This window comes from Dipodomys spectabilis, unplaced genomic scaffold, assembly GCF_019054845.1.
Source record: "Dipodomys spectabilis isolate Male_0828 unplaced genomic scaffold, ASM1905484v1 ptg000001l, whole genome shotgun sequence".
In the NCBI taxonomy this organism is placed as follows: domain Eukaryota; kingdom Metazoa; phylum Chordata; class Mammalia; order Rodentia; family Heteromyidae; genus Dipodomys; species Dipodomys spectabilis.
This window is the reverse complement of record NW_024870678.1, coordinates 4607427-4621669: the sequence shown is the minus strand read 5'-3', so window position 1 is coordinate 4621669 and position 14243 is coordinate 4607427. Positions and strand designations below refer to the sequence as shown.

Below are 14243 nucleotides of genomic sequence, written 5' to 3'. Positions count from 1 at the left end.
TTTTTTTCTGTTCTGTTTGTATTGTCAGGCGTGAGCTTGAACTCTGGGCCTGAGCACTGTCCCTCAGCCCTACAGCTCAAGGCTAGCGCTCTTGAGCTACAGCGCCATTTCCAGATTTTTTTGTGGTTTATTAGACATAAGAGTTTCACAGACTTTCTTGCTCAGGCTGGCTTTGAACCGTGATCCTCAGATCTCAGCCTCCTGAGTAGGTAGGATTACAGGTATGATCCACCAGTGCCTGGGTTCTGCTTATGTTTTGAGACAAGGTCTAAGTACTTTGCTCAGGAGGTCTCAAACTGCAATCTCCGTCTTCTGTGTAGTTGGGACAGTAGCACAATCATTTTATTTATTTAGTGTGTCAGGGCTAGGGCTTGAATTCAGGGCCTGGGCAATATCCCAGAGCTTTTTTGCTCAAGAATAGCACTTTCTACCCCTTGAGTAAAAGCCCCACTTCTGGATTTTTGGTGATTAATTGGAGGTAAGAGTCACATGGACTTTATTGCCCAGACTAGCTTCAAACTGTGATCCTCAAATCTCAGCCTCCTGAATAGCAAGGAATATAGGCATGGGCCAGACACTGGCACCAAACTTAGTAACACATTTTAAAGCTATTTATTACTCTCATTTTACTTCTCATTCAAAATGAAAGATGGGTTGAAATTTATATTAATCTCTGAGAAATACTTGGCACTAACTTTAGAAATGAAAAGATCTTCTGATTTGGAAATTATCTCATTTTAATAACAAGACTCACAGATCAGGACACAGGAAAGGCCTACATGAAATGCCTCAGAACACAAAGTCATTCTTGAAGCTAGGTGTCCTGACCTTGCTGTTTCCTTCATAGAAGTCAGGTCAGTCATAATCATTCTTCCTCTAAAATAACAGATAATAAAATTATCTCTCCATACCAAGGATGCTCTTTAGTGAAATGACTCTGTCCAATTTCCCAGCGAGAATGTTGATGTCTATGGCTTAGCTAATACATTCTACATGTGTAGGGTTGTTTGTTTAGAGGGTTTTGCTTGGTTTTACTCTATTAGAATACTACCCAACTTCTCAAAAATTCATGACTGTTTAGCAGATTCTAAATAGTAGAGATCATAAATATCACCTACTTACCTTCTTGCCCAACACAAATCTCTTAAGATGATCTTTAGCGAAACTGGTAGTTATGAAAGACTCAGAATTATTGAACACTTCAAAACTTTTTATCATTTAATGTAAATGGATCTAGAATTGAAATGTGAAAGCATGCTGAAAATCTTCTAAATTCTCATTGATTTGTTCAGGAGTGGCAATTAGTCAAGGAATTCACTAAGCATTCTGCCCGCTCTACACATCAGTTCCTTTTGTCCTGGCTATTGGCAAGGGGCTTCTTTAGGGATTCACAGATATTAACTGAGCAGTATTTAAATAGCAATGCATTGGACAGCAATTAGTTGGAAAGTCTGGCTATGGGATCCAACAGATTTTTTATTAAAGGTTTTCATTACAAAGCATCCCGTTGAATTATTCATCTCAACCACTTCAAAACATTTTTTGCATCATTCTCCTCCATTCTCTTCTTCACAGCCTAGAACTCAAGATTTGAGCTTTCTTCCCCTCACTCTTTCTGTGTCCTTTTCGCTGGTGACCCAGCGGAATGGTGGCTAATTTATACATTACAGGAAACAAAATAGCCGTGAAGATTGCTGACCCCAAACACGTGTACAGGAGTACTGGTAAATCTGGGTATTGCCCCTGAAAAATTCCAATTACTGCAGGAATAGCCATGTCTCCCAAAGAAGCACCAATCACAAAAAATGCAGCAGATTTGCCACTGATGGTGGTGTACTGTTCAATCCAAGAAACACCACTGGGAAATGTGGTGGCCATCGAGGCCCCATACACGGAGGTTGCTATCCAGAGACAAAGGGGGCTCCTGTCAAAAAGCACCAGAAACAAACAGGAGACCAGGCTGCCAATGTTGCTCAACACAATCATGGTGGCAGGACGTAAACACGCGGCAAAGAAGATTGCCAGGCCCCTGCAGGCTGCGAAGGTCCCCCAGAAGATGGAGTTCAAGCCAGCTGCTTCTCTCTCATCCATGCCAACATGGGTGGTGGCAAAGGAGAAAATGTAAGAGCCATATGTCACCTCAGCCCCTACATAGAAGAAGAAGAACAGAAAAAGCAGACAGAGAAGGGCCTTGTGGTATTGAGCTCTTCGAGATTGCTGAGCAGAGGCCGTTGATTTTCCCTGCCTTGAGCTTTTCATGCAGAACAGAGCAAAGAAAAGGAGAGAAACTACGAGAATGTAAGTGCCTATGGAAGCATAAGCCCACAGTAAGTTCATGTCATGGGGAGCTGCGAGTAGAGGGACTGAGGCAGCTTCAGAAGAGGCATTGAGGGCTGCAGGGAGAAAGTCGGGCTCTGTGTGGTTGTCAGCAGACACTGTGGGGTCCAGTGCCAGTTTAGCCAGCAGGGGAGCCAGGAAGGCACCCAGGGCAAAACTGAAGTGTAAGGCCTGCATGTGGGGGGGGCTCTTGTCACCCCAAAGAGCCAAGATGACGACATTCGCACCTACCGATGAAAGACAGGGAAAAAAACACAGTTCATTATTGTTACAGAGATCATTCGTATCAGTAGCTCCGTTCAGTCCTTAGTCATCACCCATTGGCCCTGTATCAACTCTGTGAGACCCAGGAGCAGAGAACAATGTGTCCTAACATCTCTTATTCATCCATGGTCACCGTTTACATCCTAGTGCCAGACCAAAGGCTTATTACAAAACTTGCTAATTCCACACTGCAGAGAAATTTGGTATCTGTATTTAAGTATATATGTAAACTAGGTAAAAATTTTATCAAGTGGCCAAATTACTAGACCATTACATACTTGAAATTGGTAGTCAGTTCCAATTGAAGAAAATGTACTGATGTGTTAAATAGATGCAAGAGGCCCATTCAGGACCTGTACCCACCAGGATCCCTGTGTTCTTATTACAGAAAACAAGATCTGCACCTACTCTGAGCATGTGCAAGCTGAAATGCAAGAGCATCAAGGCTTTGCAGTCTGCTTTGTAATCAGATATTTGCAGATAAGCACATAATTCCATCACTGAAATTTTATACACAAATTAAGCCTGGAGAATTTACATTATATTTAATTGTTTGTTTGGCAGGACTGGGGTTTGGATTCACGGTCTGACTTGCTTGCTCTGTTTGCTTGGCTGGCAGTCTTCCACTTGAGCCATACTCTCAGCCTTGCTTTATACTTGTTGTCCTTTTTCTGCCCAGGTTGGCTTCAAAGGAGGATCTTTTAGATCTCAGCCTCATGAGAATCAAGGATTAAAGGCAGGAGCCACCAGCACCTGGCTTCAAGTAACTTTAGCATGGGAAAGGAAGGCATAAGCAATGGTAATCAATAATGCTAAACAACATCACATGTGTTATTCAGCAGGTTTTCAAGGACATGATGGCACATGGAGAACATCTGTTGTACAAGACCAGAAACTTTAGAGAGAGAAAATAACAGCAAAGAAACATGGGGAAGTACTGAATTACATGGATTTCTCTAAGCTTGGGAGAGAAGATCAATTTTAGATTGTGTGTCTGGAATAGAGAGAGGAAAAGTGGGTGAATGCAGTTATATGAGAAAACAGAACCAGGTATCTTGAGGGCCTGGGAACTAGGGAGGAGCATGTGGAAGGGGTGACATTCATCAAGATACACTGTGCTAAGCTGGGTGTAGGTAGCTCATGCCTTTAATCCTTGATTCTCATGATATCCTAGCTACTCAGGATCCTGAGATGTGAAGATTGTTGGTCAAAGCCAGCCTGAGACTCTTATCTCCAATTAATTAGTGGAAGTGGAGCTGTGGCTCAGGTGGTAGAGTGCTCACCTTGAGCAAAAAGCTCAGGGACCATACCAAGCCATGTGTTCAAGCCCCAGGACCTTCACCTATCCACACATGCATGCACACACACACACACACACACACACACACACACACACACACACATACACACACACACACAAAAGCATTATACACATAGATTGACATGTTAAATCGAAATGCCTTTGTACATTTTATATTTTTATAATGTATATTGTGTAAATACTCTGTACATTATGTGTGATAATAATATGTCTGCTTCTGTCTGTGCTTTCACAGCCAAATAATGGTTACAAAGTTTTAGCCTAGTAGATAATTAACCATCTAGGTTTAATTATCACCTGAGTAAATTTCTGTTGTTTCTAATTATTACAAGGCAAAGTTTAGCATCATCAGCTCAACGTTTCTAACAGAAAGCACCCACTCTTAGATAGAACAAAGGTCCCACTGACCTGTATCAATAGTGCCAACCGCAGCCCCAAAGAGAGCCATCACGACAATCAGCAATGCTGCGTTCTTACAAAAAGGGATAAGATAAAGACCAACAGTGGTAGCCAGCATTGACACCCCTAGGAAAAGTAAGAAAGTCAACTCGTATGGTGTGCAGATGGCTCCTCCCCTTCCCGACCCCACCCCCTCCACCCAGTAAACCTAGTGACTTGACAGGCTGAATCTGGGAGGATTGAGGTTTGTAGCCATCCTGGGCACAAAATCCCTTAGAAACCAAGAGCTGGAGCTGGTGCAGACTGCCAGTGGCTTATGCTTATTTCTAGCTACTCAGGAGGCTGAGATCTAAGATGATCATAGCTTGAGGCACAGGCAGAAAAGTTCACTAGACTAAATCCCTAAAACAATCAGCCAAAAAATGTAGGGCATGAGTCAGGTGGTAGAGTGCTAGTCTAGCAAGCGCAAGGCCCCAGGTTTAAATCCCAATACCATACAAAAAGAAAGAAAGCAATAGTTGGGTATGGTGGCCAATGACTGTCATCTTAACTACAGGGGAAAATAAGATCTCAGACCAAGCCAGCCCAGGCAGACAAGTCCATGGGACTCTACCTCAGCAGAAGAATCTGGGTGGGATTGTACAAGCCTGTCATCCAAGCTGCTGTGGGAAATCTACATAAGATTCAAGACCCTTAACACCTCTATATGGTATTTTTATAACGAAAAATAAATAAATAAAAAATCAAGACCCTACCATGTGATTTTTTTGTGTGCTTTGTATGTTCCTCCCCCACGGTATAACCCCTGTTTCCACCTGTATTTGATGTTGGTCTAATTTGGGGAGGGAAAGGAAAAAACAAAATGTTTAAATAGAGATACCGGTTGACCCATTGTAACAATGGGATGTACAAGACACTATGTTGAAAAACGAACTATACAATTTGGGCAGGGGGCGGGGGGGGGGGTGTAGTTGTGGAGGTGGGAGGGAAGGGATGGTAGGGGAAAAACAAAGGAAGAGGCAACAATGCTTCATAAGAAATGTACTCATTACCTTGCTCATGTAACTGTAACCCCTCTATACAGTATTTTCACAATAAAAACATTAATATAAAGAATCAAGACCCTATCTCAATAATAAGTATAATATTTTAAAAAGGACTAGAGGTATGGTTTAGCAGTAAAGCATATGCCTAGCAAACACAAGCACCTGAGAACAAATTCTAGTAACACACCCCAACACACACACACCCAAAAGTATGAGCCAGACATAGTATCTCACACTTTTAATTCTACTTCTAAGGTTGAGGCTGAAGAACTGTATTTTCCAGTGCACCCTGGGCTGCTTAGTGAGACCCTGTCCATAACAAAATGAAACAAGGAAGGAAGGAAGGAAGGAAGAGAGGCAGGAAACAAGGAAGGGAAGGAGGGGAGAGATAGAAAGAAAGAAAGAAAGAAAGAAAGAAAGAAAGAAAGGAAGGAAGGAAGGAAGGAAGGAAGGAAGGAAGGAAGGAAGGAAGGAAGGAAGGAAGGAAGGAAGGAAGGAAGGAAGGAAGGAAAGAAAGAACAAAAGAACCCAGAGAGAAAGAAGGAAAGATCAATATTCACTAGGGTCATAGGTCAAGATATCATCATTAAAAAGATGCACCAAAAAGATATAATGAAATAAACCTAGACAATCGGGTTGGGAAAGTGGCTCACTGGTAGAGTGGTTGCCTTTATGCATGAGGTTTGGGTTCAATTCCTCAGCACCACATAAGCAGAAAAAGCCAGAAGTGGCCTGTGGCTCAAGTGGTAGAGCCCTAGCCTTGAGCTGAAGAGCTGAGACACATCACCCAGGCCCAGAGTTCAGGCCCCATGAATGGCCCCTCCAAAAAAAAATTTTTTTTGAAAAAAAACTGGATAATCATTAGCAAATGAGAGGTGCTACTTCTACTAGTCATAATTTTATCTAAATATTTTATAAGGTTTACGATTATACAGATTCTATTAATATAATCTGAACAGTATGCTAGTCTTGCTAATACTCAAATTTACTATGAAGGAAAGTTCTATAATTTGGGCCTGTCTATAAGTCTAAATATTTACTTAAATATTTCACATTTAAGAAACTAAGGCAGAAGTGGAACTGTGGTTCAAGTGGTAGAGTGCTAGCCTGGAGCACTAAGAGGCCAATGCCCAGGTCCTGAGTTCAAGACCTAGGATGGGCAAAAAAAAAAAAAAAGAAGCAGAGAAACTGAGGAACTTTTAGTATGACTTAACAATGTGAAATGGCAAAAATAGTATTCGATCATTATGGTATCCTGTCATTAAACTTTACTAAACTGAACAGTTTGGGGAATATGGAGGGGAATAAAAGAACTTCATGCTTTTAATGACTTGGAAGTCATTAGTTATTCATTGGTGATTACTTATTCTCCATTCTCTTTTTCATCGTATTAAATTTTCTTGAAACCTGTCACCCTATTCAAACCACAGCATATTAAAATCACTGCCAGCATGTCAAAATCCTCTAGACTGTGCACAGGGACCAGTCTCATCACTAACAGGAGGACAAATGTGCAGCCTGTGTCAGTACATCACCATCCCCTGCCCCGCACTGTCAACCCAGAGTCCAGAGAGTCTGGCCACGTTTCCAAAGCCCATCTGGCCCCAGACACACCTAGAGACCTGCCCTAGCTGATGGGCAGAGCTTTGGGACAAGTGTGTGACATGAACTGCTGCCTCAGTTCCAGTGGAGGTCGGGAGGCTCAGGACTGCCATCAGCACACCTGAAGGCTAATCAAGGCTCCGGGTGGCCCAGCCCAGATGCCCTGTGGCTGCCAAGGTGAGACCTATGGAGACCTACCCTCTGTGGAGGACCCTGAAACACCTCTCATCCCAGTTGTCAAATTTTCGTATTTGGAACCCAGTTGTAAATTCAGTGACAGGCACAAACAAGCAAAGATCATTGTTTCCTTACCCCAAAGTAAAAACTGATTCATACACTGCAAAAGAAATCCTCTGATCACAGAGCCACACAAACATCCTAAAGCATGACCCACAAATATTTCAGAAAGGCTGCTGATGTTGTGGTTCACGGTAGTGACCTGGAACACCACCATCTTATTGCGCAGGAAGAGCCGGTGAGAGCTAGGTTGTGAACTCATTAAATGCCACCACGTTGTGAAAATCTGTATTTACTCACCCAAAATTAAAACATGGTTCACAAAGTCAAAAAGAATTCCTCCAATCATGGAGCCACACAAAAATCCAGAGGCCCGGCCAACAAATATTAGCGAAAGGCTGCTGATATTGCGGTTCACATTAGTGGCCAGATCTTGAAATGTGGGTCCCAGTATAGCAATACTCATTCCCTAAAATTAAAAAGATGAAGCTTTTTATTAACAATCATTAACATAACATCTAAGTAGTAGTATCTATGCCTACTATAAAAACTGTGAGACCTCTCCCCATGGCATAACCCATTTTCACTGTGTTTGATTCCGGAGCCCTGCATCTTGTATATACATTTTTCTAATTTAGGGAAGGGAAGAGAAATAACAACATGCTGTAATAAGGATAAAGGATGACCCATTGTAACAATGAGATATAAAAGACACTATGTTGAAAAAAAACTTTACAACTTGGTGGGGGGGAAGGAGGAGTTGGGAAGGTGGGAAGCAAAGGGATGCTAGGGGGAAAAAGGAGGAAACAACAATGCTCTATAGGAAATGCACTCATTACCTTACTCATGTAACTCCTCTGTACAGTATGTTTACAATAAAAATATATACAAAACACTCTCTCTCTCTCTCTCTCACACACACACACACAGAGCTGTGAGGCCATATAATATATGGACTGGAACAAAGCCAAGGAAGGAATGAAATTGTTCAAAAAGAAGAAATGTTTTATTTACCTGGCTTACATAACTGTAACCCCTTTGTACATCACCTTTATAATAACAATTTAAAAAATAAAATAAAAAATTAAATCTATGATAATACTTCTATTACTAGAGGTATATACTCCGATGGTTTTTCTTCTATCTACAACATTCAATTAAAAAAATACGTATTTCATTCCTTTGGCTTTTTATTGTAATGCTCTTTCTTTGTGAACAATAGCTTAAAAACACTATTCTGACTGAACGTTTATAGAATGTAACATTATCATTATTCTTTTGGGAAAGGGGGTCTGAGCACTCTTGTCCCTATTTTTTTTTTTTTTTGGCCAATCCTGGGATTTGAACTCAGGGCCTGGGTACTGTCCCTGAACTTCTTTTGCTCAAGACTTTACCACTTGAGCCACAGAACCACTTCTGGCTTCTTTCTGTTTATTTAGTACTGAGTAATTTAACCAGGGTTTCATGCATGCTAGGCAAGCACTCTGTCACTAAGCCACATTCCTAGTCCCCCGCATCCAATTACATATATACTCAAATACACTAGCCAAGTGACAGTAATATTCTCAAATATCCTGTATGTACTAATAGGAGAATTCAAATGTTAAAATTTTAAATTACTAAAACATCATCATTTTCATGATTTTAATACAATGATAATGGCAAGTGCAGGGTCATGGGTGGAATCTCAGCTGTTCATGAGGCATCAACTAGGCAAGCCTGGCAAGAGGTTATCAAGACCATCTCAACTACTCCAGGCATCTTGGTTTACATCTTTTGTCCCCACCATGTGTAAGGCCACGAGTAAGGGGATCACAGTTCAGGCTGGCTCTAGGCAAAATGGCAAGACATTTAAAACAGAAAGGGGTGGAGCTGTGGCTCAAGTAGCAGAGTACCTGCTTAGCAAGCACAAGAATCTTAAGTTCAATCAGTACTGCCAACAAAACAGACAAATATAGAGAGAGTCCTTCCTCTAAAATACAAATAACATTTTGCAGGATATCAACCATTTAAATATTCCTACATGTAAACTTCTTCAAAGAGACCTCAAAGTTATCAGGTGCAAAGTATATCAGCCTTCCTTAGTTTCTAAGAAAGAAACAAGCATGTTGGTATTTATGAACATGTATAGAATGACTTTAACAAAATTTTACTAAATGATAAGGTATTCTGATAAATTCAACTTGGCCTAAACTGTCTACATATGTTCCAAACTATAACACTGACAAGTTACAACCTAAATGAATATCTTCTTGTAACAAATAATCCTTTCAAAATGCATTATATTTATACACTGACATATTGAATTAAAAACCCCTTTGAAAAACTACCTAGAGATTAATTTTAAGAAGTTTAAAAACACAAATATGGAAGCCATGGCCAGTCATAACAATTAGAGGTAATCAGGTCAGGTTCAGTCAGTGACAGGCTGTTGAGACACGTCTAAACAAACAAATGCCAAGAGCTGACCTGTTCTGACATTTCTAGAAGTCACTTCTTGTCTCTGCCTATAAATCTTGCCTGTTTCACCTTCCTGAGAAGACTTATCTCCATCTTTCCTGGCTCAGGTACTGGTCAATGTATTAATTGAGTCTTTGTTCCCATAAATTGACTGAATTTAATTGTCTGAAATTTTCCTTTTAGAGATACACATCAGATATGGGATCTAAAGTAGCCCTCCAGGCCCATGGATGTATCAAGTGTGTACCAGGGCACTTTGTGCCCACTGGTGACACACAACTACTGGGGCATGGCCAGGATATCCCTTTGGTTTGAGCTCTGTGAATCTGTGTTTTAAGTTCTCTAACTTCATTTCAGCTTTTTTTAAAAAAACAAGGCTAGATCACATTAGATCTAGTAATTAACTGGATTGTATGTATGCAGTGGCCACAGGGAAGCAGGTGGCATTTGAAAATGGGTTTTTCCAAATCTGAGGCGTTCACTTTCAGGGACATTTCTTAACTTTAGTCACAAAACAATGATGGGTCTAGAACCACAGGGGGGAACAATTGGAACAAAAATGTTGGCTACCTGACTACAACACGTTAGACCTATACTGGTTACGGTTATGGTGTTAAAGGTTTCCCCTAGATGACATTGTAAAGTAACAGGCAAGGACCCAAATACCACAAAGTCCATGAGATGCAGTCTGCAATCATACCCAAATGCATGCAAAGAGGTAAATGAATGAGAGACTGCCCCTTTATGAGATTCCTTACAAAGGGCAGATGGAGAAAGTCTTCAAAAGTTTTCTATTTCATGAATGTTAGTCAAAGTTTTTAACCAGCTGGGCAGGAAATTTTGTTCAATTGGATCCAGACAATCACCTTCACAATAGTTTCCTTCCTGCTGTTCACTGGAAATTAAGACCATCAAAGGTTAAAAATTCTAATTAATAGATGAAACTAAAATTATTGGAAATGAGAGGGGAGAATCTCCTGTTCAAGGGATGTAAGATGTACTCTTGAGAAGAACAGTTATAACATACAAAGATGCCTGGTTTTATTCAACAATTACATAAATATCTATATTTGCCTTCGATATCACTTTGGGTAAGTAAATATTGTTGTTTAACTATATGTCTGATGTTGTACTAAAGTGTTTTCAATCTTTGACATTTTTGATGAATTACCAAAATCAAATTAAGTCTTTTACTAGCCCATGAATTCGTTTTGGAATTTTTCAGGTAGGCCCTTGGGATAGCTCATTATAAGAAGAGATATTGGGTTTACTATGAGGAACACTGTCAAATAATAAGTCATATTAAAATTTCTTTGACTTATGTTTATATGAGTGTTAATAATACACATTTCAGAAATTATATGAAATTCATGATAATCTAGCAGCCCTAGTTCCACACCTCATTGTTTTTGTGGTATTAGGGTTTGAACTTAGAGCCTCATGCTTGCTACTCAGGTATTTAACCTTTGATTCCACATCCACAGTCTCCAGTTCTTTTTACATTGATATATACAAGAACTTGCCACAGTGGCCAAGCCTGAGGAAGGAGGAACAGTTGAACTCAGGAGTCTGAGCCAGTATCAAAATCATAGTAATGCCTCTCTTCTAAAATATGTTGTATACAACAAAAACAACAAATGGCCAGGCACTGGTGGCTCATGTGTACAATCCTAGCTACTCAGGAGGCTGACATCTGAGGACCACAGTTCAAAGGCAGCTTGTAAGACTCTTATCTGCAAGTAACTACCAGAAGATCAGAAATGGAGCTGTGGCTCAAGGGCTAGGCTTGAGCACAAAACACTCAGAAACAGACCCTAGGTCCTGAGTACAAACCCCAAATGTTGTCAGTTGTATCATATTGTAATGAACTCTTGTCAGTTCCTAACCACAACCATTGCAAATCTTGTTGTTCAGAGTTGTTTAATCCAGTGAGGCATTCTGAGAACATTAAGACTTTAAGACAGAGTTAAGAATTCTCAGACTACTTATTAAAAAGAGTGTTTAAACATCAACTAGATGTTTAACCAAACATCAAGCAAAACAAGAATTAATTAAATACTAAGGGAATGACTTGCAGTTTTTCCTGTTAAGTCAGCTAGCACTGAAATTGTGAAGATATGCCTCAACTGGACATACTTCTAAGGCCAGACACAGTGGTTCTCACCTGTAATCCCAGATACATAGGTGGTAGACATGAGGAGAACTGGATTTCAGATTAGCCTCAGAAAAAACTGGCAAGACTCCATCCTAACAAAAAAGCTGGATATAGTGATGTGTAACAGTTATCCCAACTAGATGGGGGGCATAGGTATAAAGATCATGGCCCAAGCCAACTCTGGACAATACTATGGGATCCTATCAGAAAAATAACTAAGGCAAAAAGGGCTTGAGGACTGAAGTGGCAGAATGCCTGCCCAGCAATCAGAAGGCAAAGAGTTCAAACTACAATATCACCACAAAATTCACAGTGAATAATAGTAAGTCCATTGCTAGGTGTGGCCTGAACCTTGCTGAGTCTTGAAAGCTTCTGCTTTTATGTTATTGCTTTGTGGTCCTGGAGTTTGAATTTAGGGCATAGCACTTGCTAGGCCACCACTCTACCAGCTGAGCCACCATCGCCCTTTGGTAGTCTTCCCATCTCCACTTCCTCAATGGCTGGGATTCAGGCATGAGCCCTAATAGCTGGCTTAAAGCTTCTGTAATTAAAAGCATTCCACTCAAAGACCCCTCATGGAAGAGATTAAATGACCTATCACAACAAAATATTGGTGGGATAATTTTGTTTTTTCAGTCATGGGGCTTGAACTCTGGGCCTGGAAGCTGTCCCTCAGCTCTTCAGCTCAAGGCTAGCACTCCACTGCTTGAGCCACAGTGCCACTTCCAGGTTTCTGGTGGATAACTGGAGATAAGAGTCTCAAGGATAGCCAGTCACCAGTGGCTTACACCTGTAATCCTAGCTACTCAGGAGGCTGAGATCTGAGGATCGTGGCTCAAAGCCAACCTGGGCAGGAAAGTCCATGAGACTCTTATCTCCAATAAACCACTAGAAAATAAGAAGTGGCGCTGTGGCTCAACTGGCAGTGTTCCCCTTGAGCTGAAGAGTTGAGGGACAGCGCCCAAACCCAAGGTTCAAGTCCCAAGACTGACCAAACAAACAAACAAACAAACAAACAAAAAGAGTCACACAGACTTTCCTGCATGGGCTGGCTTTGAACCATGATCCTCAGATCTCAGCCTCTTGAGTAGCTAAGATTATAGCTGTGAGCCACTGGTGCCCGGTGGAACAAATATCTTTAATTAAAAAAAAAAAAGATTCTAACCAATGTTCATGAAGTCCATAATTTTAGTAGAACAATGAAGGTTTAACTGTTCCATTCTGGCACCCGCTGGTTTGTTTGAATGTATACAGGTGAGGTTTGCTCCCTTGCCACCTTCCGTGCACATTTACTGCTTGAAGGGAAGCTTCCCATGCAGAAAAGGCTGAAGCTGCAATGGTAGCAGCTGGCACATGTGCTTTTCTCATGGGGCATTCCGGCTGAATCTCCCCCAACGGCCTCACTTCTATGCACATCTCATCACTAGGTGATAATCATTAGGCAAAGCCAACAGACTGGGTTGGAGTGCCTTCAACCAAGATAGCGACAATTGATGCCAATCACACCCATTCTCACTGAAGAGCAGAGACTGGCCTTAGTGAAGTAGTCTAGGCTAATAGCAGACCCTCATGCAGCCTCCTCTCATAGGCTCACCTGATGCAGGAGTGCCAGGCTTTAATGCATCGTGTCAAACACATTCTCACTGGGGCAAAGAAGCCCTTCAGGACCCCCACCTGCAATTGATGGCAACAGGAAGTGATGCTCTAGAACCTGGATGTGGTCTTTTGGAAACAATCTCATTAAGTCCCTGACGCTGGTAAAGTGTTCATACCAGGTGATTCTCTCGACAAATTCCCAAACCTCCCATTTACATCTAACCTCTCAAGTCAGTGGACCTGCCAGAATCTTGAAACTGCACACCTGTTGGGGAGCATATGGTAAAGCTGAGTGTATGGTAAATCTGCCCCGCTATGTTTCTCCCAGAAGTAGGTGACATTGTACATTTGAGAGTTTTCCAACACCACAGATGAAGCCATCTCCACCATCCAGGAACGGTTGTTCCTGCCCTGCCCTGTTCTTCCCCTCCCCCCCTTCCTTACAGGAAAATGCTTGGCACAACCTATTCAGATGGCTTTGGCCAAGAAGAAGGCTGTAGTAAGGAAACACAGAAGTTGTTGGATGTGGAGTGAACACCTCCGAATCCGGAAACAATTCCAATCCTGCCAGGGCTGCTTCATGTTCCCAATAAGTCACCTTGAAGTCTCACAGGATGGGAGGACAGTGCTTCTGATATTCTAGACATCACTGCTAGTTTCTTACACTGCCAGTGACCAACCAGTCAGTGTCAACTAGAACAAACTTACCTCAAAGCTGGGCACCAGTGGCTCACACCTGAAATTCTAGCTACTCAGGTGGTTGAGATCCAAGGATCTCAGTTCAAAGCTGGCCTAGGCAGAGAAGTCTACAAAACCTTATCTTTAG

The 14243-nt window shown here is 41.5% G+C and overlaps 2 protein-coding genes across 4 annotated transcripts in view; both read right to left on the bottom strand.

Annotated features, from left to right (window-relative positions):
* LOC122116033 (sodium-dependent glucose transporter 1-like) overlaps window positions 1–14243 on the bottom strand; it is a 94772-nt gene that overhangs the window by 19428 nt on the left and 61101 nt on the right. The window lies entirely within an intron of this gene.
* Window positions 1206–14243, bottom strand: part of LOC122115787 (sodium-dependent glucose transporter 1B-like) — a 74121-nt gene continuing 61083 nt past the window's right edge. Inside the window, exons 2-4 of the mRNA XM_042689376.1 lie at window positions 7507–7675; window positions 4331–4447; window positions 1206–2564 (exon numbers count right to left, since the gene is read on the bottom strand). Coding sequence (XP_042545310.1) covers window positions 1570–2564; window positions 4331–4447; window positions 7507–7675 — 1281 coding nt within the window. The 3' untranslated portion in view covers window positions 1206–1569. The remainder of the gene's footprint in view (window positions 2565–4330; window positions 4448–7506; window positions 7676–14243) is intronic.